Source organism: Gymnodraco acuticeps, unplaced genomic scaffold (genome assembly GCF_902827175.1).
Source record: "Gymnodraco acuticeps unplaced genomic scaffold, fGymAcu1.1, whole genome shotgun sequence".
In the NCBI taxonomy this organism is placed as follows: domain Eukaryota; kingdom Metazoa; phylum Chordata; class Actinopteri; order Perciformes; family Bathydraconidae; genus Gymnodraco; species Gymnodraco acuticeps.
In genome coordinates, this window is record NW_022990335.1 from 1,031,240 (window position 1) to 1,055,743 (window position 24,504).

At 42.4% G+C, this 24,504-nt stretch overlaps 1 protein-coding gene across 3 annotated transcripts in view; it reads left to right on the plus strand.

Annotated features, from left to right (window-relative positions):
- The first annotated feature begins 4,507 nt into the window (after positions 1–4,507).
- Positions 4,508–24,504, plus strand: part of hipk2 (homeodomain interacting protein kinase 2) — a 79,099-nt gene continuing 59,102 nt past the window's right edge. For all 3 annotated transcript variants that reach the window (XM_034223292.1, XM_034223294.1, XM_034223293.1), the window contains exons 1-2: positions 4,508–4,851; positions 21,159–22,332. In XM_034223292.1, coding sequence (XP_034079183.1) covers positions 4,833–4,851; positions 21,159–22,332 — 1,193 coding nt within the window. In that variant the 5' untranslated portion in view covers positions 4,508–4,832. The remainder of the gene's footprint in view (positions 4,852–21,158; positions 22,333–24,504) is intronic.

The following is a 24,504-nucleotide window of genomic DNA, read 5'->3' on the forward strand; positions in this document are numbered from 1 at the left end:
GAAAGTGATTTTCCCATGGAAATGTCAATTTAAAAGTCAATGATGTCATCCATGTCGGCGTACCAAGAAACACCCCTAATTCTAACATGTATGAGGTAATAATTGGACCAGCGGGACTAAACAGTGGAGTATAGCAGCTAAGGATCTGAATCGGCACAGAGGCTATTTCAGCACTATACAAGAGGTCATAAGGTCAATAACAACTGAGCATGTTTTCCACTGACACAGGAGGGGCAGAAGGAAAACACAAGATGTTTGCTTTCCTTGACTTCCCTTTAAGTGAGTTTTCAAAGGAGTACACATGCAGCCTAAATGAGCATAATGACAGATGGGAAGAGGTATTTATTTATAAAGGACCACCTACGTAACTCACTTTTGGATATAAGATGGACCTAAACAATTTCGAGGCAGAAGAGATAATTAAAGAGTGGTACAATAAGACGCACAAGTACAGGGAACTGCAGTGTGATAGTCATTCTTAAATATTTGTTAGTTCAGGCATTTTCTTTTGTGCACCCTTGACGAAACCACACTCTAACCAGACGTAACTTCTGTTTAAACTTAGAACGTGTGTGTCCTCTAACTCTGCAGGCTGCTGTCCGTTCTGTGTCAACACAATCAGGAGCATCTACTTAACAGAAGTCAGTAGTGAGTAAATACACTCTGTAAGTCTGTATAATTACAGTTGGTTTAATTTTATCTGCTGTGTATGTTTAATAAATTACAGTTTATAGTCAGCCAGAGAATAAGGTATCATATAACAGAGACTGTAAACAAACAGGTGAACTGGGATGACATGTGTAAACCAAAATCATTCAGATACAGGTACAGGTGCAGACAAACAAAAAATACAGTTTCATTCTGTTGGCCCTCTGGCTTTGATATTTTACATGCCGTACACAATTGTATATCAAGCTATATTTGATCAAATTGATTTATGTTTAATTACTCTAATAAAACAGTTGTTATTTAAGTATAAAGTATATTGTGCAGTTATTAAACCATCAATGGTACAAACAAGGGGCATAGGAAAGAGATAGACATGTAAGTCTCATATAGTATGATGTGTAAAGGCAAGGCAAGGCAAGGCAAGTTTATTTATATAGCACTTTTCAACACAAGGCAATTCAAAGTGCTTTACAAAAAATGAAAGAGATTAAGAAAATGGCATTTAAAATCAGTCATTAAAAACTATGACTAAAGAACCAGTTAGTTCTAGTGGTGGCCCTACAGGCCCGGGGCTCTATTATAATAATTGAACATCCTGCACTGCCGGGAGCATCATAACTTTATTTTTATTCCTAAATATTATAGACCAGAATTACCGGCTTTCAGTTTACCCTTAGGTGAACAAATGTCATCACTTCAATAATTGCATCATATTATACCTTTGCGTGAAAATGTCATAATCAGCATATGAACTCTAGAGTTATGGACGAAATGTGTTTCGTGAGGTGAACCTTTGACCACCAAAATCGAATCAGTTATCCTTTATTCTAAGTAGATGTTGTGAAATACATTTACCAGAATGGACAGTGAGACAGACATATGAATGAAAACGTGCAAACATAAACACTATAGTAACTTTGATTAACCTACATATACTTATTATAAAATCTTTACATTTCATTACCATTCTCTATCTTTTCCTTTTAACCACTTATCCCTTATTAATTATTATTCAACCTTTTTCTAAATTAAGTAGGATATATCCACATTCACCAACATGTGTGGTATTGACCCTCTCTGGGATTTGTAGTCCTACCCTGTGACACATTTGTCCTACACGATGAACTTGGGGGGAGGGAGATCCATTAATCCGTCGTAATTACCCCGGCCCATCTGTCTGTCTTTCTGTCTGTTCAACATGTCATCATCTGTTGGTCTGTCACGCACAATGTCTTCAACACCCCTGACTGGGCGTAATGAAACTTCAGGGCATGATTGCATTGTTCTGACTTTTTGGAAAATACACTGATTGGCCAAAGTGAGATGTAAACAATAGATTAATAAACGGTTGCATGATCATAGTTTTATTCCTTAAGTGAAACATTTTGGAGTTCACTTCTTTTTTTCTTTTTTTTTGTGAGATACAGGCAGTTTATTTTATTTTAGTAAATGAATATGAATACAAATGAAGGGTAAATAAACACAAAAAATCATAGTTCTTTAAAACAATGGATGCTCAGATTTGTAGGTACATTTGAGAATAGGTGAAGGATACGCCTCACTGCTCCATTGCGCCTGTTTTATAATTGGTCTAAAAAGCCTAAGGGATCCACATTAACTACAACATGTATTTGGTCATTCATGTACAAACATTAAATAAAAATGTTTCTCATCAGATTTGCAGGAAACAGGAGAATAGTTTGTATAATTTCTCTGTTTCAGGGTTTTCCAACTGGCCATTTGTCCTGAGGGGGGCCCTGTAGTGTTTGAGCGCCACACTTTATGCCACACAAACTCCCTTGAATAAGAGACTGGCACCTGCTCTTTCCCTGCTGTAAAAACAGCAATTAAGAAGCAGAAGCATTTTTCGTATTACCAAAAACGGTACCACTAAGGTGCCGCACAACCTGTTAGTTGGTTTATCCTTAGGCCTCAGTGAAGCTACGAAAAATGTGTGGCCAATTAAACATATAAAACTCATGATAATAAACCTGTAAAATATTTAGAAGGAAATAAAGAGTACACTGTAAGACTGTATAGGAATCATTTAGGATCCAAACATATTGTTGTGTATTTAAACTGTATTCAGGATATTCTAAATATTTAGTATAATGCTACATTTTTTAAATATTATGTCTTACATTTTCCGCATACTTTCACTATTGAGTTGTTCACCACAGCATGGTGCACAGTAAGTCTCTTTAGGAACATAGTGGCTTTTGTTAAGGAAGTCACATGAATAAACAATGCACTGCTGATGGGAGACGTGCATTACTTGGGTTTTTTAATGCCAAACAAACACAGGTCTGCAGACCCTGTGGGCCTGTAAGACCACCGTTTATGTCCTGCATTTACATCACCACTTAGATGTATAGTGGTCAGCTGTATATATATATATATATATATATACTGTGTATATACATACTGTGTATATGGTGCGTGTGCAGGCTGTGTGACATACTTAAACCAAATGAGTAATTGCAGAACTCGTTGTAAAGCTGCATGGCTTAGAATATGCAGTATGTGCTGAAGATAGAGCATTACTGATTGCTTTTGCACAGAGACAATGTGACTTTTTGATGAAAACATGTGATTATTTTATCCTACAAGGGCGACATCAGATCACTCCCATATAGCTTTCAAATTTGTTTTCAGTTTAGTGCACTTTAGTAGGCTATAGGGTGAACTAGCTCTGCTGCTCTAATGCACTGCCATATTAACAGCCGCCCACATGTCTAAATGGACATGTTTAATTTAGAGGTTTGGTGCACATATTTGCTGTGAGTGCATTTTAGGGTCGCTGGTAAATGACAGATTACTCACATTTGTGTGAGCCTATGTAATCCGATTCCGCTCCAGTTCATCTGTGCAGACCTCATGTCGTCATACTGTAGCAGCCTACTGTAGGAGCGCTTCAGCCTCGCAGGCATGAGCAAACAGCCGCAGAATCATCCAACACGGATGCACTTTGCACGGCTGGGAATAACATGGACAGCTGTTAAATGTCCAAATAATAATTACAGCCCCGAACAATAAGTAGCGTGATCACGCGATCCTGGTTTTTGATTTCAATGTTTTATTCTCAAATGTTATGATTATCTGCTTTTATGTTAAAAGCTTTGTTTTATATTGTAGGCTATTCATTATGCTTTTTAAATAAAGTTGAATGTTATTTGTATTATTTATATACATGTTTATGAATAATAATAATAATAATAATAATAACAATAATAATAATAATAATACTTAATAGTAGGCCTAGTAGTAGTGTTTGTAGTGCTGTCTGTAGTAATAAGCATTTTATTACAGTTTGTACACGTCCAACTCAAAATATTTGCAATAATATTTAAAAAAAGAGCCAGAATAAGAAAATCTTACCACATACAAAAACGAAATTACTGATACTACTACTCACTAGCTAAACTACTTTATAAATAGTAGTAGTAGTAGGCTACACTATGCATTTCCTTTTTTTTTATGTTGTTGATATTTTACTTTTTCAAAACTTATTTTAGTTGAATTGTAGGTATTTTTATTATTATTTTGTTTGTATAAAATGTGCCTTTAGTAAATCCGTATTAAAATCTGTTAAGGTCGATCTTCCGAAACCTTTTTTCCCTTTATAAAAGGCTACACATTGTAGCTCATTATTCCTATTTGTGTGATGCCATCTCTCTGTAAATAATGATTATGATAATGATAATTACTATTATCCTATTTGTTTTGGAGTCCAGACTGATGCGTCTGCTCGTTGTCTCCATCGACTCGCTCGACACTCGACTACCTGACTGTACACCAAACTCGCTGCGCTCTGACCACTGCAACTTTTGCAGAGACTCCTCACTCCACAGACATGTCGCACTGATAGCTGAAGTAAAGCTGTCACCGTCCGCGGCTCATCCTCCGAGCCTCCACACACACACACCGCAGCCGGCTCTCCATTGCACCGCCTGTCCTCTGGCGCTCCCCTCGCATCGGACCGTACCTTTTGGAAACGCCTGGATATGAATTATGAGCATTTTCCTCACTAATGAACTCGACCAGTAATGCAGGAGACCGCGGCGACTCTCTCATCACTGTTTCAAGATGGCAGATTTTCATTGAGTTTTGAACAGAAATCTCGCTTTATTGTTCTGCCATGAATAACAGAAATCCTTGCACCGATGGCCCCTGTATACGAAGGTAAGATGCTTTTGAAAATGTGCTGCCCCCCCCCCCCCCCCTGTGCGGAGCTCTGTCACTGAGCCTACTGTATCAATTGTGATACAATTGCGGCTGATACGGAGAGAGAGATGCGATGCACCCTGTCCTCTTCCTGTAAAAACATTACATCTATATTTACATTATGTTATCTAAACCTTCTATAACTAGGCTGTCATGTTGCCTGCAGATTGGTGCATTACTGCTGATAATCTTAGTTAAAGAATAGCCTACGAGTAAATACTCAGATTGAGCTGCCAGACTGAGCTGTGTCCGTTAAAATAGCGTTGAGAAAGCAGTAAATGCTCCAAAAACAAACATGTTTTAACATAAAGCAGTGAACATGCTGTAAATGTTGTTTTGTCAATCATGTTTGTTCGTGGTTAAAATTAAAGATCTGCTGAAGAAAGAATTAAAGGTCGATCAGTGCGAGTCTCGCCTACAGTATGTCATTCTCCTATCTCCGATTATTGCACACCATTATTAACACAGACTGACTTTAGATCGTTCATTGCATCTGTGAATTTAAATGTTTTTTTTAATTTTTTTCTTCCGGGAAGAACGAGGCAAGCTTAAATAGAAGCGTGTATTCGCTATCGCTACAGCAGCTGTGACTAATCCAATTGAAAAAATGCTACCCTGCATGCTTCCCTAAATTGTTTGCTGTCATACGGGTTTTGTGTTTCTTCTATTCTAAGAGAGTCTAACACACACACACACACACACAATGTGTTTACTTCGTTGCAAGGTTGGTTATACATGTTAAACATTGCCACTATATTCCGTGCATGATCTTGTGCACAGTGGATAGGATAAATGCTACTTCCCAAATTACACTAATATAATTAACTGTATGATCAAAGACGACTTTTAGTATAATAACATTGCGATGTTACGTTATGTTGCTTTAATTCCGCTGTAGTAATGTTTCATTCAGAAATATACCTCCTGTAACCCGTAGAGATGCTTTTCTGACAATAAGACAGATGACCTGTAACAGTATTTATCAAGATGGCTTACATGCGAATCACAAGCTTATGCAAACAAAACAAATGATGACCCCTTATATTTCTAATATTTATTTTAGAGCAACCCAATGTTTGATATCTTCTCCTACTCTGTAGTCCCTCTGCTGGTGTAAAAGGGGAGCCCTCCTCTTCTATTAAAAACTACTATTGAGAAAAAAGAACTATTGAAAAGTGATATTACACATTTTAGAGTGGTATAACAAAGATCACACACAGAAGTATGCTCTAATATATAGATAGAATGTTGAGGTTATTAAATATGCTGCTATAGAAGATACAGTATTATGAGTTTGATACAGACTCCTCACTGCAGTCATGTCATGTCACTATGGGAACATTGTGGTGATTTTTCATCATGGGTGTTGAAGCCTACAGGCATGGCGTTTCAACATGAAAAGGAAAGTTGAAATGAGACTCCTATGCAAAAAGGTAATTAGTGTAAATTACATTCCCCGGCTTCCCCCCCCCCCACCACGCAGAGGAGGAGAAGGGAAGAGAAGGAGGCGGCAGGGGGAATTAATTACCTTGCCTGTCCTCCTCAGTGTTGGAGAAGCCTGTTATGTAGAGCAGTCATGGAAATGACCAAAGTCTCCTATGGAAAATGGGTTCGGGGGGCCAGGCACAGAGTAGAATTAGACTGGCTATTATGGTGATTACTCACCCTGGGCTACAGGGCAGCTAATAACTAAAATCTATATGATGAACTGCTTCCTTTGATGGTAAAAAGTTGAGCTTGTTGAGGAAAAACACTTTACAGTAGACATTTGTTTGCTTAACTTGATTTCACATTAGTAGGAATTATGTGTTTTAACACGGTGGAGACGTTCAGGAATGTTTAGAAGCTGATAGTCACGGTTGTGTCCATGTTCGTGTTTTTTGTTCCATTTTTTCGGTGTTTGCCTTTGGTCCTCTCGGCCCAGACAGAAGGCCATCAGGCGCCTGGGAGCCCGCTCTCATAACCCAAACTGACACCTTGATGGATGTCAGATGAACGGAGCAGGTCCAGCAGCCCCCAGCTGTGGAAAAGCTAATATTCACACACTGCAAACCCTGCCTGCCCGCCTGCTCTCTTCCCTGGCTAGATATTGGTTGTGTGGTGTGCTCTTGCTTGCATGTGTGCATGTGTCTCTATCTGCGTCCGCACACATGTGCCATCAACCCATTTGTAGGGCAGGCCTGCAAGAGGATTAGACAGCTGCAGAGCTGGGCACCAGGCAGGGAGGCAACTTCATTTGCCTCTTGCAGGTCAACCGTTATATTCCAGAGAGGACTCATTCATTCATTCACACCTGGAAAAACGGACAGAGTATGACTCAGAGGCTGATGATGATGATAGTGTTGACAGACACTGCAGCATCACAGGCAGATGAATGTTTTATCCATCCACACGGCCATTATGAGTTAATGCAACTTTGAATTACCATGGTTTCCAGGTATGGGAGGTGCACCCTGCCCTTGTTTTAGAGGAAGTTCCTCCTCTGAGGACAGAAGGAAAGGCTTTCCCAGAAACTGCCCTCAACTCTCCGTCTCCCTCCCGCTTCCCTCTCACGCTTGTTTGGACCCGCTTGATTGATATCTTCCTCACAGGCCGCGACCCAGGCTTAGACTCCAAGGTTGCAGCTTTTTAAACTTTGATTAGAATTGCAGGAAGAACCCTGGGGGCCTTTGGGGGGGCCGCGCCCTATGTTAGAGTCAGGGGAAGCAAGGAGGGTCTCTCTTCCTGACTGTTATGACAAGCAGGGTGATGTGTTTAGCTCTTCACTGTCCACAACGGAGAGAGGGAAAGCCTGTGGAGGGAGGATAGTTAAATGGCTCACAGGAAAGAGCAGTCATCACTCAAATCCTTGTACCATTGTGAATGTTTACCTCTTGTTTCTCACTGTCACTCAGCAGCTGTTTTGATCTGTTTGTTGACCCTATACATCACCTCATGACTTGTTGTTTTGAAGGCGGTTCCTCCGCAGGATTATGAAAATGGATAAGCTGTCTTTACAAGTATCGGTTTTGTATTATTCAAGGCTTCCTATCTGAAAAGGAAAGAGAAATCCAGTGTTCAGGGATTCTTTGTGCTATTGATTTGTTGAAGCATTTAGTAGAAGAAGCAGAGGCTTTAGAGGGAGATAGAATGTGAGTTTTGTTTAAGCTAAGGTGTGTGTGTAGCTCTCAGATGAAGACGAGGGGATATGTGAGCTCTATGATGTGCTGAAATAGTTCACAGGTGTGATCTGAGGGTTTTGAAAACAGATGAGGGGGGGAAGGGGGGACGTCAGACTGAACCGAAATGACAGGTTAGTAGAGGCCAGTCTGACACAGGAGGCCCAGCCTTGAATATGAGCAGGATACTTCCTGGATATTCCAACAGTCCAAACTTTTCATATACTCCTTTCAGCACATTTCTCTGGAGTGAAACTGCCTCCAGTACTCCAGCACATCATTCTTTGAGCTCTTTTTCTCTCCTTTTTTTTTTTTTAGCTTGAGGGAAATTCAATTGAGATGCGAGGGGACTTTGCAATTCTCATTTTCTCTTCAGTCAGTAAGCCTCCTGTTTTAGTGCTTCTGCCATATGCTTCAGACCTCTCTCGGAAACGACTCCGAAAGCTGGGCTCCGAGGTCCTTGAAGCGGGAGACCAATTGTCAATTGCTGACATTAGTTGTTTTTTATCGGAGGGTAAGGGGGAGGCTGGCTGAGATGGAGCCTCTACTCTGTCGACTGCTTACACAAGGCATTTCCGTGTTGGTTGTCATGCATGTGTGAAGGCCTTTTTTCCCCCTGCACTGTTGTTTCACACTGTGTTTGGTGTCAGCTTGTGTGGAACAGCTGCCTCTGGCTCTGAGTAGCTGTGTAACGACTCCAGGCTCTGTTAAAGGAGGATCCAGTGTAGCAGGCATCTTGTTGCTGGCCTGTAATATTTAAGATTGTATGAGTTGCAAATATTAAGGCCTGCAACTAACAATAACTTTTACCGCTCAATTAATCTGCAGATTCCTTTCAAGATCAATCAATACATCATTTGTTCAGAAAATGTCAGAAGAATGTGCATCCCGATTTTTTAAAGACCAAGGATGTCCTTAAATGTCTTTGTTCTGTCAAAAAGCTAACAATATTAAGTCAATAGAATATAACGCATAGAAAAGCATGAAGACTTCATATTTGAGGGACTCAATACAGTGTTCTACCATTTCTCATTAAAAAAGCAAAACAATAATTAAATGATCAGAAACGCTGGTTATTATTCTTTTGACAATCCACTAATTGATAAACCATTTAACAGTTGCAGCTCTACAAGTATCTGATATCTGCATTTATAAAAACCATGATAGTGCCTGGATTCCGGGGATGAACACTGTAAAAACAAGCAACTCCTAATTCTTTGACTGCTGAATGTGTAATTTGTTCCCTAAATGGATTAGTAGCATTTTGGAAACAATTTTACTTCTCTCAGCAGGATGCCACATTAACTTAAATTTTGTTCCACCTTTTTGTATTTTAAGGATCTGTGTGGGAGACAGAAATAAATGAATGTCCCTCTTAAATATAGATAACCTCCTCTTGCTAAAAGTAGAGTAATAACGGCTCTACAGCGAGGATGAGAGCAGCATCTGTTGAAAAAGCACTGAGAGTCTCTACACCTTATGACACATCCAATGCTTTGATCTGCTATGAGAGCCACGGTTCAGACAAAGGTTCACATGTTACTGCTTCTCAACACAGCACAGGGTGAATGAGGCCTTTTGTTAACTGGGGCCTGCTAAGCAATAATTACACAGGGATTCCTTGAGCATAAAGGGCACTTTATATGCTCAAGGCTTCAAATCGGTTTTTTATATACAGTATATTCAAGTGGATTATAATGCACAGTGCAGAATGAGCATGCTCACTTTGCTATCATCACTTGCCAATGACCAATCCAATTCCCACCCCGCGTCCCCCGCCCCGCCCCCACATCTATCTCTTATGTGCCCTTCCATCCCGCTCTGTTTGTTGATAAGCCGAGAGGCCATTGGCCAGCGCACATCATGCCCATGTGACACTTCACAACAGCCTGATGGCCAGATTGGAAGCCCCCATGTATGTGTGTGTGAGAGAGGTCTACTGTAGCTTTTTTGTTCTCCCTAATCATGACCCCCACCCAAAAAGCCCTCAGACTCCGCTCAGACTTGCTTCCCGCCTCACTCCCCCCCTGGCTTGTGTTATTGCCATCTCTAACCCCCCACACTAAACCACCAGCTTGTTTGTTGCGCCCGTTGTCCCTGGTCTTAATCCTATTGTTTGTGATAATGTCCCCCCCCCCCCATTACGAGTCCATTTGACATTGCACCCTCTGGAACAGAGCTGACGCTGCTGGCTGATTTGGCCTTTCAACTTGACAAGTCACATCGCACATGCACATGGTGAAGCTGGTTAAAGAAAGTTGAACAAAGCTCTGAATGTGGTGCAAAGATGACTAATGATGTAAGGTGCTACAGCTGGATGGTTAGGAAAACTCTGGCGCTGAAAGCCACTTCATTTAAACAAAAGACCCAAACCGTGTCTCTCCATATTATATGAAGCGAGGAGTGAGAAATGGTTTCGCAGGTTTTAATCAAGCCTCCCGTAACCCCCACACTTTCTTTTCTTCCGACTGAAGGAGACAGGGTGGGAGGGTGAGAATAGAGATTGATAAGATAATAAAATGAACAGCTATGGATTGAGTTGAGCAGGACGATTGGGCCACTGAGGTTGGCGTTGTTGGGGTACACACGCTCATATTCATTAACAAAGACACCGCTACGGGCTCTGCAATGACCAGCCAATGTGTGCCTCGGTCAGCCTCATCACCACTCCTGGCTCCGGACCCTCTCGGTCATGGAAGGGAAGTGGAGCGATGGGTGGCTGCTGGCGGCCCCTTCACAGATGGCTGCAGGTACAGCGCTACGCTTGGCTGGAAACCAAAGGACTTCAAAGCTCAGAAGAACGCTGAAGCCCATTTCTGTCCAGAGCCAGGAGGCAAAAGGCACAGAACAGAAAAAGAAGACGGCAATAGAGTAGGACGAGGTAGTCAAAAGAGTCAACAGGCATGGCAATGAGCAGCTTTAGCCCCTTTCCTGTCCTCTTCTGTTCGTTCTCATATACTTATCTTATGTCATGTATATTGTCTCTCTACATGCTGTGTTATTACCATTACTGGGAAATCCGTTTTAATGGTTCATCCCAATTCTAGTTAGAAATGAAAAAAAAAAAGTGACTGCTCTAGAGATGTGCCCCTCCCTCTCAAAAGACGTTTTTTTTTTTTGGTTCAGCCCGGGGTTTCTCTTTGGAATCCTGTATTCCCTGTGAAAATACTTAGTAGACTAAAAAGTAACACATCTAAAGGAACAGGAGGTAGAAGTGACAACACGTGCTGATGAAAATCTCTCAGAGGTTTTAAATACACATTTAAAGTCCTGACGTCTGGAGAAATGGTCTCTATCTATTTAATATGAACATTTCAGGAGCAAAATTATTTCTTCATTACTTGCTGAATTTGTATGAGCTTTAAAAGGATAATGTAGAGAGAGAAAGAGATGTTAAAAGTCATTGATTCAATTAAAACATGTTGTGGCTCCTCTAATATTGCTTCAGTACTGACAGGAAGGAGGCGTGTGGCGCAGTGGACAGAGCTTTGGTGCTTTGGGGTCACAGGTTCAAACCCCACTGCAGTCAGCATGTCGTTGTGTCCCTGGGCAAGACACTTCACCCCAAATAGCTCCTGTGGGGATTGCCCACAGTATTGAGTATGTAAGTTGCTTTGGATAAAAGTGTCTAATAAGTAATATGTAATGTAACATGAAGAAGCGCAGAATACTAAGAAGTATCTCCTCACAGTAAGAAATGTTGTTACATTCAATTGCAATACAAGTGGATGATTATGGTTGTTAAATGGCAGTTCAAATTGTTTTCATATAATAAAGGTTTATAGAAATCGTTATGCTTTTTTGCATTCCTATTCTTTATTCAGCAAGTTTAAAAAAAAGAAAAGAAAAAAAAGAAGATTTTTCCCAGCAATTTTACTTTAGTAGCTTTAGAGTACAAGCTTGCACTCCTTGGTAAGCTTTGAAGAACTTTAATGCTCACAAAACAGAAACAATGGGGACATGTATTGCTGAAAATGTTACTCATCCACTCACGGCTTAGTTTAAGTATGCTTTCATGGTAACTCGACTAAACAGAATTCATGAACAGCAATACCTGATTATATTTCTGGGCCCAAGTGTTTTGCAGCATCAAAACAGACTGCACACCTTTTAGAGCCACTCCTGACTTCAAAGCTTCAGGCACCATGATGGCCAGCCAGCAGCTCTGCCTGGCAGCCTTTTGTACTGACCCTCCTTTCAGCCTGAGGGACAGAGAGGGAGGGAGAATGGCAGGGAGACAGGGATTGACAGAGAGGGAGGGCAGCTTGGGTGGAGGGATGAATACCCCCTTGTGGGGGCCCATGGGCCTCAGGGGCACTGCCAGAGGTCAGAGGAGTTTAGGGGGGGGTGTTGGCAGCTTGGTTAGGAGGTATGGGGGTCAGTGGTCTAAGAGGGATTTCCGTGGTAGTGGCGGTATTGGGGGTCTTAGATCTCACCCCTCGTCTCCTTTAACCTGTCTCCTTCTTACATCTGGGATCAGCACCGGCAGGATAGGCGCCCGGTCTCCTCCGCTCCCCTGACGGGGCTCAGCAGCTGCTAACACACACTCAAATATGCTCCCACCCCTCCATCCTTTTAGAGAGGCTAGCCCAGAGAAAGGCCAACCGTTGACCTTTAGCCATGTGAACCTGTTCTCTTTCCTTCACGGAACCAAAGCAATCCTGGCCAGGCAAAACGTTTTTTATTTGTGAGGAGGAGTTCTGCATTCATAAGCATTCGACTAAAAAATATTTTGTTGTTGCTGAGATGGATAGCACTTAATGCTCAGTTAAGTGCCATCCGTTTCAGTAACATTAACCTCTTTCAGTTCCCCTCAACGTTTCAATAGCCTGGACAACAAATACATCAGCTAGGCTAACTCACTAATAGCATTCCCATCTTTTTTCACAGTGAAGCATCTTACAGTATGATGAATCATTATTTACTAGCTTCCCACAGGTCATCTTTTCCATCTGTTGAAATCCCTCTCAACTACTACTCAGCCGGGACTTTAGAAACAGCTCAGAACACAGGAACAGACCCAAACTGGCAAATTCTTATAGTAAATGGATCTTGTTTCATGTAATTTACTAAGGAAGTACTAAAACCAGTAACTAAACCAACAACTCTTCTTCTTTTGAAGGTGTTTCTGCCATCTAATTCAAATGTGTGATCCTGCATACTCAGTGTGTGGGCGTTAAACCGATGGTCAGAATAGCCATTTCCTGCCTGGCTTTGGCTGCTATTTGCGAATGCGAGGACACTGTAAATATAATCGGCTAAAGCCATGATTTTTCACGCTAAATCAGACACAGAGGCTATGTTGGCTAGCCATCTTTATTACCTCAGCTCTGTGGCCAAAAACACTCAAGACAGCCCTGTTCACGTCACACTGTCAGTTGGATTAAGGGCACATATGCTTTGCTAAATTGGTATGTGAGCATGTGTTTGTTTGTGTGTGCTGCTATAATCTTTTGAAAGCTGTTTGAATATATAGCATAGTGGGCCTCCTTACGCTGTCAAAGATAGAAAGCCACAGAAGGAGGGTTAAAAAGAATAATGATGAAAAAAGATTAGGAGATTAAAAACAGTTTATCAAGCATGTATATGGATGAGTCACCTGCAGTATGAGCAGGGTTGCATGTTGAGGCATTTTAAGAGAGCGAAAAAAGGCCTCAGTAGTCTAAATTAGTCTGATCTATGGCCTTAATAGGCACAAAGCAACAGCTTCACACAGTCTGCTGAAATACCACACACTCTTGTCGCCTGGGGAGGCATGTGCACCATCTCCTGTTAGTATTTGATAGCATTGGGAGGTGGAGTATAGTTGGGGAGACAGGGGAGCAGGAGGCCAACCACATTTGGGGGTTATAAAGAGCTCTGATGTGAAGAAGAGAAGTTGCCTGTTTCTTCCTCACTCTGTCGTATTTGGGGCACTAAAAAGTGGGCTTTTCTTTCACAGGCATCAGCACTAATAACTATCAATTGCACTGACGCGACTCATCCTGATACAACGGCTTGAGGATATCTTCCAAAAAAAGTGATTCCTCTTTTTCAACTAACTGAGAGCTGACACTAACGGACAGTGGTAGTTTATCATTACCAGATGTGGATCAAACAAACAAGTATGGCCGTGTTTTGGAAATACAGGAAGTGGCACCGCTGCCTGAGTGTGATTGGTCCCCAGGTGCCTGGTCAGGTTGGACTGGTTTCTCTGTTGTCGGGGTTCATCGCAGGGTTTCCAAGGGGTGGAGCTTCAGATAAATCCCTCTGGGTGTAAGTTGGGGTAGTGACTCGTGTGTTGTTACCATACAACTAAGACATTAGCGCTTTGACATAGTTGAGTAAGTTAGATACAATAACCAGTTGGAGTCCCAGAAATGCAACGATGCATGTCTGTGGGTACACGCCTGTACTGACACCTGCACACACAGACATTCTGCTCACTTGCAGAGAGACTTGTTTGTGTAGCGTTGGGTGCATCCAACAAGCAAGAAGGGCATTATTGCAGCTGTGGGATATCAAAGCAGAAGCAGACTTTGACCTCGGAGTTCAAGAACACACCCAAAACCAATTCTTAGTAGTCTGTTCCGTGGGACAGGGCAGGGTGGGGGCGATGATGCCGTGTAGTGATACCTCCAATGCGACTTTCTATATCAATTGCTTTCAGTTTTTACTCTGCAGCAGTTCGATTTTATTTTAATTTGCACTTTAAATCAATAGTTTACAAACTCCAAAATTGTAGTAAAAACACCTATTAATCTAATTCTTCGGATTTGATAATCATGTTAGTGGGGTTAATACAAATCTGAACCTCACCTCGTGAATACCTGTTCGAAATACATAAGGCAGCCCACTCATAAATAAAAGGGATCACATGGATTTTTTTTTCTGCTGTCACTTTTCTCTGAGAATATAATTATATTTGCGTGTTCATTAATAAAATTAAGGTCTCTGTCTCTAAAGGTTCTTCCTTTACAAACCTAATTCTCCTCCTGTAGCCAACAGGAGCCTGGCTCCTTGTGTTTGTGTATGTATGCATGTGTGTGTGTTTCATTTTGTGTTTGCATATCACTGGCTTTTGTCCTTCACTTACTGAAGCACCATCCTTTAAAAAACCTCAGGTTGCTTTGCATTGCAAGGGCAGCAAAACAAGGCCGCCGTTCACTGTAGATTACAGCGCAACACAGCCGGCACGCTACAAAATCCATACCGCTCTGGCCTCCTCTCAAATCAATTTGCCGTTGTACAATGTTTCCTTCCCACATTGTACTCATCAGTGTGTCCTCCCCCATTGTTGTCTGTGTTGGGTTAGTGTTTCTTGCTTGCACTTCTCATATGTTGATCTCATTATTGAACATTGTGTCCAGCTGTCATTGTTGATCCTAATGACATAAGAGGAAGTGCGGTGTAGTGGGGCGTTTCTCGCTGTGTGTACATGATAAGCATTCTGGAGAACTGCTGCTTATCAGTTGTGTGTCCCTGCGTGGCCCAGCACTCTGTTTGCAAGTGTAGTCAGCACAGCGTGATGCATGCAGTGGATGTCAATGGTAGTGCAGTGGAGCCGTGAGTTAACAGGTGCCATCGGTTTGTGGTTGCTCACGTTTTCCTCTCATTATAAGCTGCCACACAGGAGGCCTCGCACACACAGAACAAACAGTTTTTCTGTTCTACATTCAGCGTTTTACTTCTGCTGCAGCAAGGGCCTTTTCTACAAGGCCTTTTTTTCTTTCTTTCTTTCTTTCTCTCTCGCGGTGGGGAGGAAGTTGGTTGCTGTGCTTTGTACACTTGCTACACTCGTGATTTGATTAATAAGAAATCCAGCTGAAGCAGAGCCTCTCTGCCGAGCCGGTTCTCCTCCCCCCTAGCGCTCCTCCTCATCTCCCGCTCCTCTCCTCCACCCTGTGCCTTGGTTCAGCACCTGGTTAGGCTGACCTGGCAGTATAAACAAGGAAAATGTTTTTTGTTTCACACCAGCCATTTTACGACCATACTTACAGCATTAATGGCACCCTCCTTATCTAGTGTCAGTTACCCAGAGGGGCCAGGTTTAGCTGCTTTACTTTAGGTTAGAAGTGGTTTTTTTTTTTTACTTCAACTAGACAAGTTATTATTGCTTAGTTTATGAGAGAGATGCTTGTTAGTATTGGTCTGATCTTGCTTGTGTATCTATGCATGTGCATTTGCACGAGTGCTGACCGATCATGTTATCTTGCAGCTAACACAACATGTTGTATCTTTGGCTGTTTGCTTCCAGGAAAGGGAGAGTTGAGGGAGTGCCACATTTACTGCCGGCATGTTGCTGATTTACGAGTCCTGTGGCGTCTGTCAAACAACATTTACATTTTCCTCTTACGCTGTCAATGTGCTCGATGGATATTTGCCCCTCTTTTGTGCGTTTGTAAGAGAGCAGCTAGAGACATGGCGAGCCAATTCCAACTGGTCAAATACTGTGGGCAGTTGAGCATGCAGGCTGATGGAGCAGCAGCCTGCATGGCAGTATCTCCCCATGAGCTTGTCTGATGCATTATTCTATAAATAAGCAGAGATGAGAGAGCTAAAAAGGCAGACAGGGTGGTCAATAGTGGATGGGGGAAAGAGAGACAGAGAGATGGAGAGAGAGAGACCATGCCGTGTCAAGCTCCAGCTCCCCTACTGAGGGCAGAACTCCAGGATAGACTGCTCAGTGTGGACAATATGTTCCTCTTCAGTGGTGCGTTCACTGTTGTGTTTAACCCGAAAGTCACTGTCCCTGCTACAGGTTTTCCACCAGTGGTTTTGTTGGGTATTATGCCCATGCCCATGTACATTTAAATGAAGATGGATGATAAATGAAAAGAAAACTTGAATTAAGCAATTGCAGATGCTTCTATACTGAAACTGATAACTGAGTGGTAAGAATGGGATTGCCATGATTATACATGCCAAAGAAATATTGATGAACGTATTGTCCCACCAAAATATGCTTCAAAATCTTAAAATGGAAAACAATTTTAAATTACCGTCATTATATTTCATGAGGTCACCTGACTTAGATAGAAAACGAAACAAAATGGCATCATTGTGACTTTGTGAGTCTTATCTTTTCGTTTCATGATCATTTATGTCTTTTTTTTTTATCTCTACCAAGATAGCGAGCTAGACAGATTTTTCATGAGGATATTCACTACTATAATAATAAACAATAATGGAAATTCTCCATGATATGAGTGCTTGTTATAGTCTCATCCCTTAAGTCAACCCAATGGAACCACTATGGGAAAGTATGGACTCACTAGACACTATCATTCCAAATAAAGGAATGTCTTTTGGAACAATCATGTTCCTCCAGAGTTTCTCCTTGGAGAATTTATAACATGGTGAACTGAAGCTCTTCTGCTTATATTTTATTAAGAGACATTAAGTATGTTTCCCTCTAGTTTGTCTCTGTTTGTGTCAGGGGTTTCAAAAAGGAATGGAGGTGCAGTGAGAAGTGCTCTGACAAGTACATGCAAACTACGCCGAAGGGTGTTATAATGCTTTGTCTAGACAGTCAGAAGTCATTTGATTTGGCTGTGATTCAACCCCCTCCCCACCCCTCCGTCCTGCAGACACTGGGATGTCCAGTAAAGAGACAGGGTCATCAGAGCGTCTCAGTCGCTGTCGGTAGTCATTAGGCCTAAGGAAAAAGTCCAAATATATCTAGACCGGGGAACATCGACCACACAGACCTGACTGACATCTCTGAAAAGTATCCCAGATAATGGCTGAGGTATCTATTTAAACATATACCCCTGATTTCTTAAGAAGAAAATAAAGTCCATGTAAAATGGAAGATAAATATGAATATTTCCTTATTGTTTCAGTTTATATGATATTTTACTGAATATACCGCTGACAAAACATCACCATGGTATGGGTGAATCTTCTTCTCTATTTTCTGACATTTTATAGACCAAAGGATTAATCGAAAGTAAATCAACAGATTAACAGATAATGAATATAATCATTAGTTGCCCTGGAATGTAATACATTTATTTTTATCTCAGACTTAAATCATTTAAAATTATGATTTGTATAAAGCCCAGAGCTTTGAGCAGAGGCAGGGATGAGATGGACGATAAGCAGGTTTTATATTAAAAGACTATTTGTAATTACAAAGGACTACTTGGCAGGTTTTGGTGGTTTCTAAAGGCGTCCTCATCAATACTCTCTGTCATGTTGTCAGTATAAATGGCGGGTTTAATAAAAGAGAGTAAACAGAAGCAGGTCACAGGCGAGTGTGAGGGCCACTCGCAGCCCCGCTCCCCTTCCCTCCCTTTCAGTACATCTCTCGCCCTCGCATGGCATGCAAAACGTCCCTGATCCTCCCAAAAAGAAGATTAACAAAGCCCTGACAGAGAAATAATCTCTCTGAAAACATTGACTCCTACCATTTCAACATGCTGCCTCTAAACAGTGGAAAATGCCGCTCTGGTATGCTTAATTGCAGTATGTGGGACACACAGTGTTCCTTTAGGTATGCTGAATGGAAAGCCTTGGCTACTGAAGGCATTCCAACATTGTAAATGCACAACAATGGACCTTAACAGTTTTGCGCTTGGCATTGGCTTCAGAAATTCAAATAAACTTCAACAGGACATTTCCATGGGAAGGTTTGTGTTGTTTCTGACAACAGTATATTGGGTTTGGCAGATTCTAGATCATAAATGTGTTTGAACTTCAGTGTGTATGAAGAATGATTAATGCAGACTGGAGCTGCTTTCCCAATCAAGTATAATTGGTCACATGTTGCCTGTGTATGTTGCCATGAGATAATATTCCAGGCGTTTGACCTCTTACTTTTGGTCCATTTCATTTCTTATCTGTGTTCTGCCCAGGGCTTTAAACTGAGGTGCTGTTTGTACACATTTCAGTTTTGTGGCAAAAACCAGCTGTGCAGAATTTCAAGAATGTCCTCTTCATTTCTAAATATTTTTGTCAGCATTCCCATTTTAGGGAAACATGTGTGGCCTTCAGTTCATTGCACCATGTTGTCAATTTCAAATGAACTCTTTGACCACAGTGTTAAAACTGACAGAGTCAATGAATGACTAAGATCAGGGTTGAAGAGGAATTCATGTGACGCTAATGCAAAGAGCAGCTAGCCTCGATCTGGCCTTGTAAAACCTGAGCTATCCATAATAATGCTGGCAGATATGTAATGCTGGAATTTTCCATAAGGGGAACAAGCCAGCTCTGTGTCTGTCCATCCATCTCTGTGTCCATCAGTCTGTGATTATCCTGTCAGACTCTCAGTCACACACTGCTGACGCTGCTCTGTGACGCCATCCGATCATTGAAATTATTTTTAGCGTAAAGTCCAGGCACAGGAATTGGTAATCCAAGGAGTGACATCTGGCCTCCAGGGTTTATGTGATTAGCAGAGAGCCTTGCCCCTAATAGCCTAGTGGACGATCTTCCTTACCTCCCTGAACTACACGACTGGTCATCATGTGCCGTAGGCACTCAAAAAACCATTTGTTTAAGTTAATTGTTTACACATTTATCATAGTTGAGGCTTAAAAACATTTGTCAGTAAGCATGGAGGAGCTATGCTATAGCTAATGTACAACACCCTACCAAGCTTACAGTTGGCTCTCTTATGTGCAGCTTCATTAGGGTTAAGACCTGATGACCGCACCAATAACTAATAAGTCCAAGTTAGACAACAGAGGGCCAAAAACAATTCTTAAAAAAGGAAGAGGAAAATAAGTTAGGAGAGATTCAAAATAACAAATGTGGCAACGTAAAGTGGAGGGCTGCCAACTTCCTACTGAATTAATCATCATCACTACTCAAAGGGCTAAAAATGACAAAGTGACCAGGCATGTCCCCTCCTCTTCGCTTTCTGTCTGCGTAGAGAGCCTACCATTTTGGAAGTCCTTCCATCTTGGAGGTGAACGCTCCACCAATTATCTTTGAGCAAAACTTTTCCAGTTCTCAAGACGTCTATTAAACACACAAAAGCAGCAAACAAAGTTTAAAGGCTGTCTGCATGCATGGATTTCGTTAGTGTTTGTGTGCGAGCTGCGACTGAAGCGTTCTTTGATTCCTGCATCAGTTGATCAACAGCGAGTTCTAATTGCATCGGCATTGGCTAAGACAGGTGGAAGCTCTTAGTTTGTTAGCATTGAACTCATTTTGGGTTTACTGGAAACTGTTTAAACATAGCATTGCTAGACGTCTCTTATAATCTTCCTTGTGCTGTAATAATCATTTCAATGATACAAACAAGCCTGTTTGCAAAGCAAGAGATAAAGAAAGGGACTATTTTTGGCCAGTTGTTTGCTTGGAGAAGCGTTTGCTTATTCTGAGGCAGCTTGTTCCCAGGAGTTCAGAGCACAGCCTTGCTACATTTTTGTTTTGCCTTCTGCATTTGTAGCTGAGAGGGAGTTCCTTGCCCCTCTCCTGTTCTCATAGTTCCTTTAACCACATTTCTTCCTCCACCTTTTCTAAAGTGAGTAATTGTGTAGTAATAAATGCAACGGCTGGGTAGAGTAGTGTGAAAGGAAATTGCAATCATTCCTTGAGACTATTTTGTGGGACTGTTTTTGTGTATGGTTTGTGGTTGCTCTGCCCTCTCTGGAGTGTCCCATGAAAGGGTATTCTTTTAGTATTCCCTCAGCCTATTTACTCTCCTGCAGATGGGAACAGTGGGGAAATGGCATTTCCTCAACATGAACCAGTGGTTTGCATAAGCACATCTAAACCAGCTTATCTTTCTGCTACGCATTATAAATATACATACATTTATTTAAAAACAAATCAATTTACCAAGAGTTTTGATGACGCAGTATCTGATTAAAAAAATGCTTCATGAAACATAAAACAATTTAATGCCAAAGCAATGAATGCTTTGGGATATTTTGGAGGTTATTTAATGCTTAGTACTTTACTGTGATGGTAAAGAGCTCAAAAGGTTAATATGCTGACACATCAGATTCAGCGTTTATGCTTGGTGTTTTAATAACCTGCACTGACCCAAGCTGTCTTTATTTAAAGCTACTGGCTACCACTCGTGTTTCAGACACTATCAATTTCCTAACCTCTCCCTTTCATCCCTCCCTTTCCTCTCTGCCCCTCCCCTCTGCCCCCCTCTTGTTACAGGTATGGCCTCGCAAGTGCAAGTGTTCTCCCCTCACACTCTCCAATCAAGTGCCTTCTTTAGCGTGAAGAAACTGAAGGTGGAGCAGAGTTGTAACTGGGATATGACAGGGTACGGCACACACAGCAAAGTCTACAGCCACAACAGCAGCAAGAACTTGTCGGCAGCCAGTGGCCCCCTCGGCATCAACAGCTCCCTGCAGGTCGCCAGCTCCACCCTGCCCTACGAGCAGGCACTCATCTTCCCAGCCAGCGTGGGCCACATTGTGGTCGCCTCAGCAAGCAGCACTTCGGGGGCCTTGGGGTCTCTGCTGAGCAGCGGGGGTGGAGGTAGCAACAGCAGCGGCAGTGGTGGTGGAGGTGGCGGCAGTGGCGTTGGTGGCGTGGTTGCTTTTCACAACCTGACGCGCCGGAGCACGGTCAGTCTTCTTGACACCTACCAGCGATGCGGGCTTAAACGCAAAAGTGAGGAGCTTGACAACAACAGCAGTGTGCAGATCATTGAGGAGCACGGCCGATCGATGATCCAGAACGGAGCAGCCAGTGGAGCCACGGTGGCCACAGTGGCCACCGCCACCTCCACTGCAACGTCCAAGAACAGCGGCTCCAACAGCGAGGGGGACTACCAGCTGGTGCAGCATGAGGTTCTCTGCTCCATGACCAACACCTACGAAGTGCTGGAGTTCTTGGGGCGAGGAACCTTTGGACAGGTGGTTAAGTGCTGGAAGAGGGGCACCAACGAGATTGTGGCGATCAAGATCTTGAAAAATCACCCGTCGTATGCACGGCAGGGTCAGATCGAGGTCAGCATCCTGGCGCGTCTCAGCACGGAGAATGCGGATGACTACAACTTTGTTAGGGCCTACGAGTGCTTCCAGCACAAGAACCACACGTGCCTGGTATTCGAGATGCTGGAGCAGAACCTGTACGACTTCCTCAAGCAGAACAAGTTCAGCCCTCTGCCGCTCAAATACATCAGACCCGTGCTACAGCAGGTGGCCACAGCGCTAATGAAACTAAAGAGCCTGGGCCTGATCCACGCTGACCTGAAGCCAGAGAACATCATGCTGGTGGACCCGTCTCGACAGCCCTATCGGGTCAAAGTCATTGACTTTGGCTCCGCCAGCCATGTGTCAAAAGCAGTCTGCTCCACTTATCTACAGTCCAGATACTACAGGTAAGAGCTGGAACTTTGGCATTTGAATTATTTTTGTTATGAAATGGATTTGAAAGAAATTAGGCATTTATGTAACATTGCAGATGCAAAGAGGAAATGGCTTGAAGAAAGACATGTCCTGTTGTTTGTTCCTGTTCCTGTCCGTTCTGTTTGGATGATTATTGTGCTTTCTGCATCTTGTTTGATTTGTCCCAGCTTTAATAGGAATGTCTTCCTAGCTGAGATGATTATTTGGCCAAACACCCATGTGATATTTTGCCAACCTTATGAGCTGCTGCTGAAGTTCTCTCTCACTCTTTGCTTGTTACTCTTGTTGTTAACTCCCCTTCCAGTGTGGGATAACATAGTAAAACTCAGAGGCTTGCTGAGTAAACAGCTGCTTTTTTCATTTAATGTGATAAAACATGTTGCAGTGTTACTTAAAAAAGTTAAAAACCTCTTCAGTTCTTCCAAAACTTGGTGAAACTGGTCAAGACGAGACAGACCGTTAGAAATATTTGAAGAAATAACTTTGGTCTCTTTGAGAGGTTCATGGGAAAAAAGTAGTTTTCCCTATTTTTGGAAGGTGTTTGAAAAGATTTCAGAGAAACTCCCTCATTGAAGAACGGCACCAATCGTGAGGTGGCAGCCTGCCCACAGGCATTTATTCACCCCTCTGCTCCCCAGGCCCCCATACCCTCAGCCCCCCATCACCATCACGGGCTCCCATTTCCCCAGGGATAGAGATGAGGGGTCAGCCTGAGTTCTCCGGTAATATGTGCCTGTAATCCACACCAGCGGGCCCTGCATTAGAACCAGATGAGTCTTCCTGGGTAGGCCCTTTCCTTTCTTCTTCACAGTACTTCTTAAACAGTATTTTTTCGCCCATAGCAAACAGTGTGTTTAGGTTTTAGCGGAGGCAGCGTCAGGGGAACTGTGCGAGGAATCAAACAGTGTCCATATCCGTACAGAGAGGAGCTTTGTTTGGGGCTCAGGCCCGGTGCTGGGGGCCGAGCCAAAGGGAAGAACAGGTGTGTGTGAACCGTGGTTTTGTAATCTTTGTGGATAGACTTTTATCATATCTGACAGGTGTATTACTTTATATGAGCTATAGTGTTTATTAAACTGGACTTTATAAACACTTCTCCCAGACTGTCTCTTAAATCCACAATATATTAGGATCCCTGTATGGGAATTTGATCGTCTACAGGGCACTGCTGTTATATCAGTTTAAGAAGCTCATCCTGAAGTGAACACCTCTAGTAGCCGGTTGTTGGTGCCCCTGGGCTTTGGGTCAACAAGCAGGCCATAAAATGTTCTTGTTTGTTTTCTCGGGGAGTGACGAGTGGAGGAGAGTGGAGAGATCATCCCTTCATTTCCTCTTGGCAGCAGAAGAGGGGAAAGAAGGCTGAGATTGACCAGAACAATTACCCATCAGCTACCAAAACCAAAACCAGCGCCTTGGTGAACCTAGTTTGAAGCAATGGGAGTGGTGTTTGTGTGTCACATGGTTTGTAGTGTGTGTTGTCTCATTGTGAGGAATGAGGCAAGTCTTACAATTTAAGGAGTTAGCTCATGGGAGATGAGCACTACGGGTGTCCTAGCATTGCATGCCGTTTGGGCAGCAAACAAACTCCAACTGCGGGTAGAGTTCATGGTGAGTTCAAAAGCTTAGAGGAGAACATCAAACCATCTTTGATGACTTCAGAGGAGATGATTGCGTGATAGTTTCTCTTTCTGTTGTGCAGACAGTACCTGTACAGGGTACAGATTACATACAGGTGGGATTTGCCAGCTCCAACTTGCTGGCTCTGTGTTACTCTATAGCCTTTACAAAAGCAAAAACATCCCCCTGTCGTCTTTTTTGATATACCGGTTTTTTGTTGATGAGGAAGAAATAAGATAAGAGATAAGGAGGAATCCTCAGAGAAATCTGTCCCACTTTTTTCAAATATATGAGAGTGAAGAGTATTTCGAGCCCATTTCAGACATTATACAAACAGAGCCATTAACACTTGCATTTGCCTCATACATGGCTGTTTGGCTTTCATATGCCAAAGAAAGCATTGCATGTGCTGTAAGAGCCTTGTAAATGACTTATGGATTTTCCACAAGGTTGACTCGTGCAAATAAAACACTAGCGTTCAAGGTAAACAAGTGATGTGCAATTTGCAAGAACAGCTCTCAGGGTGC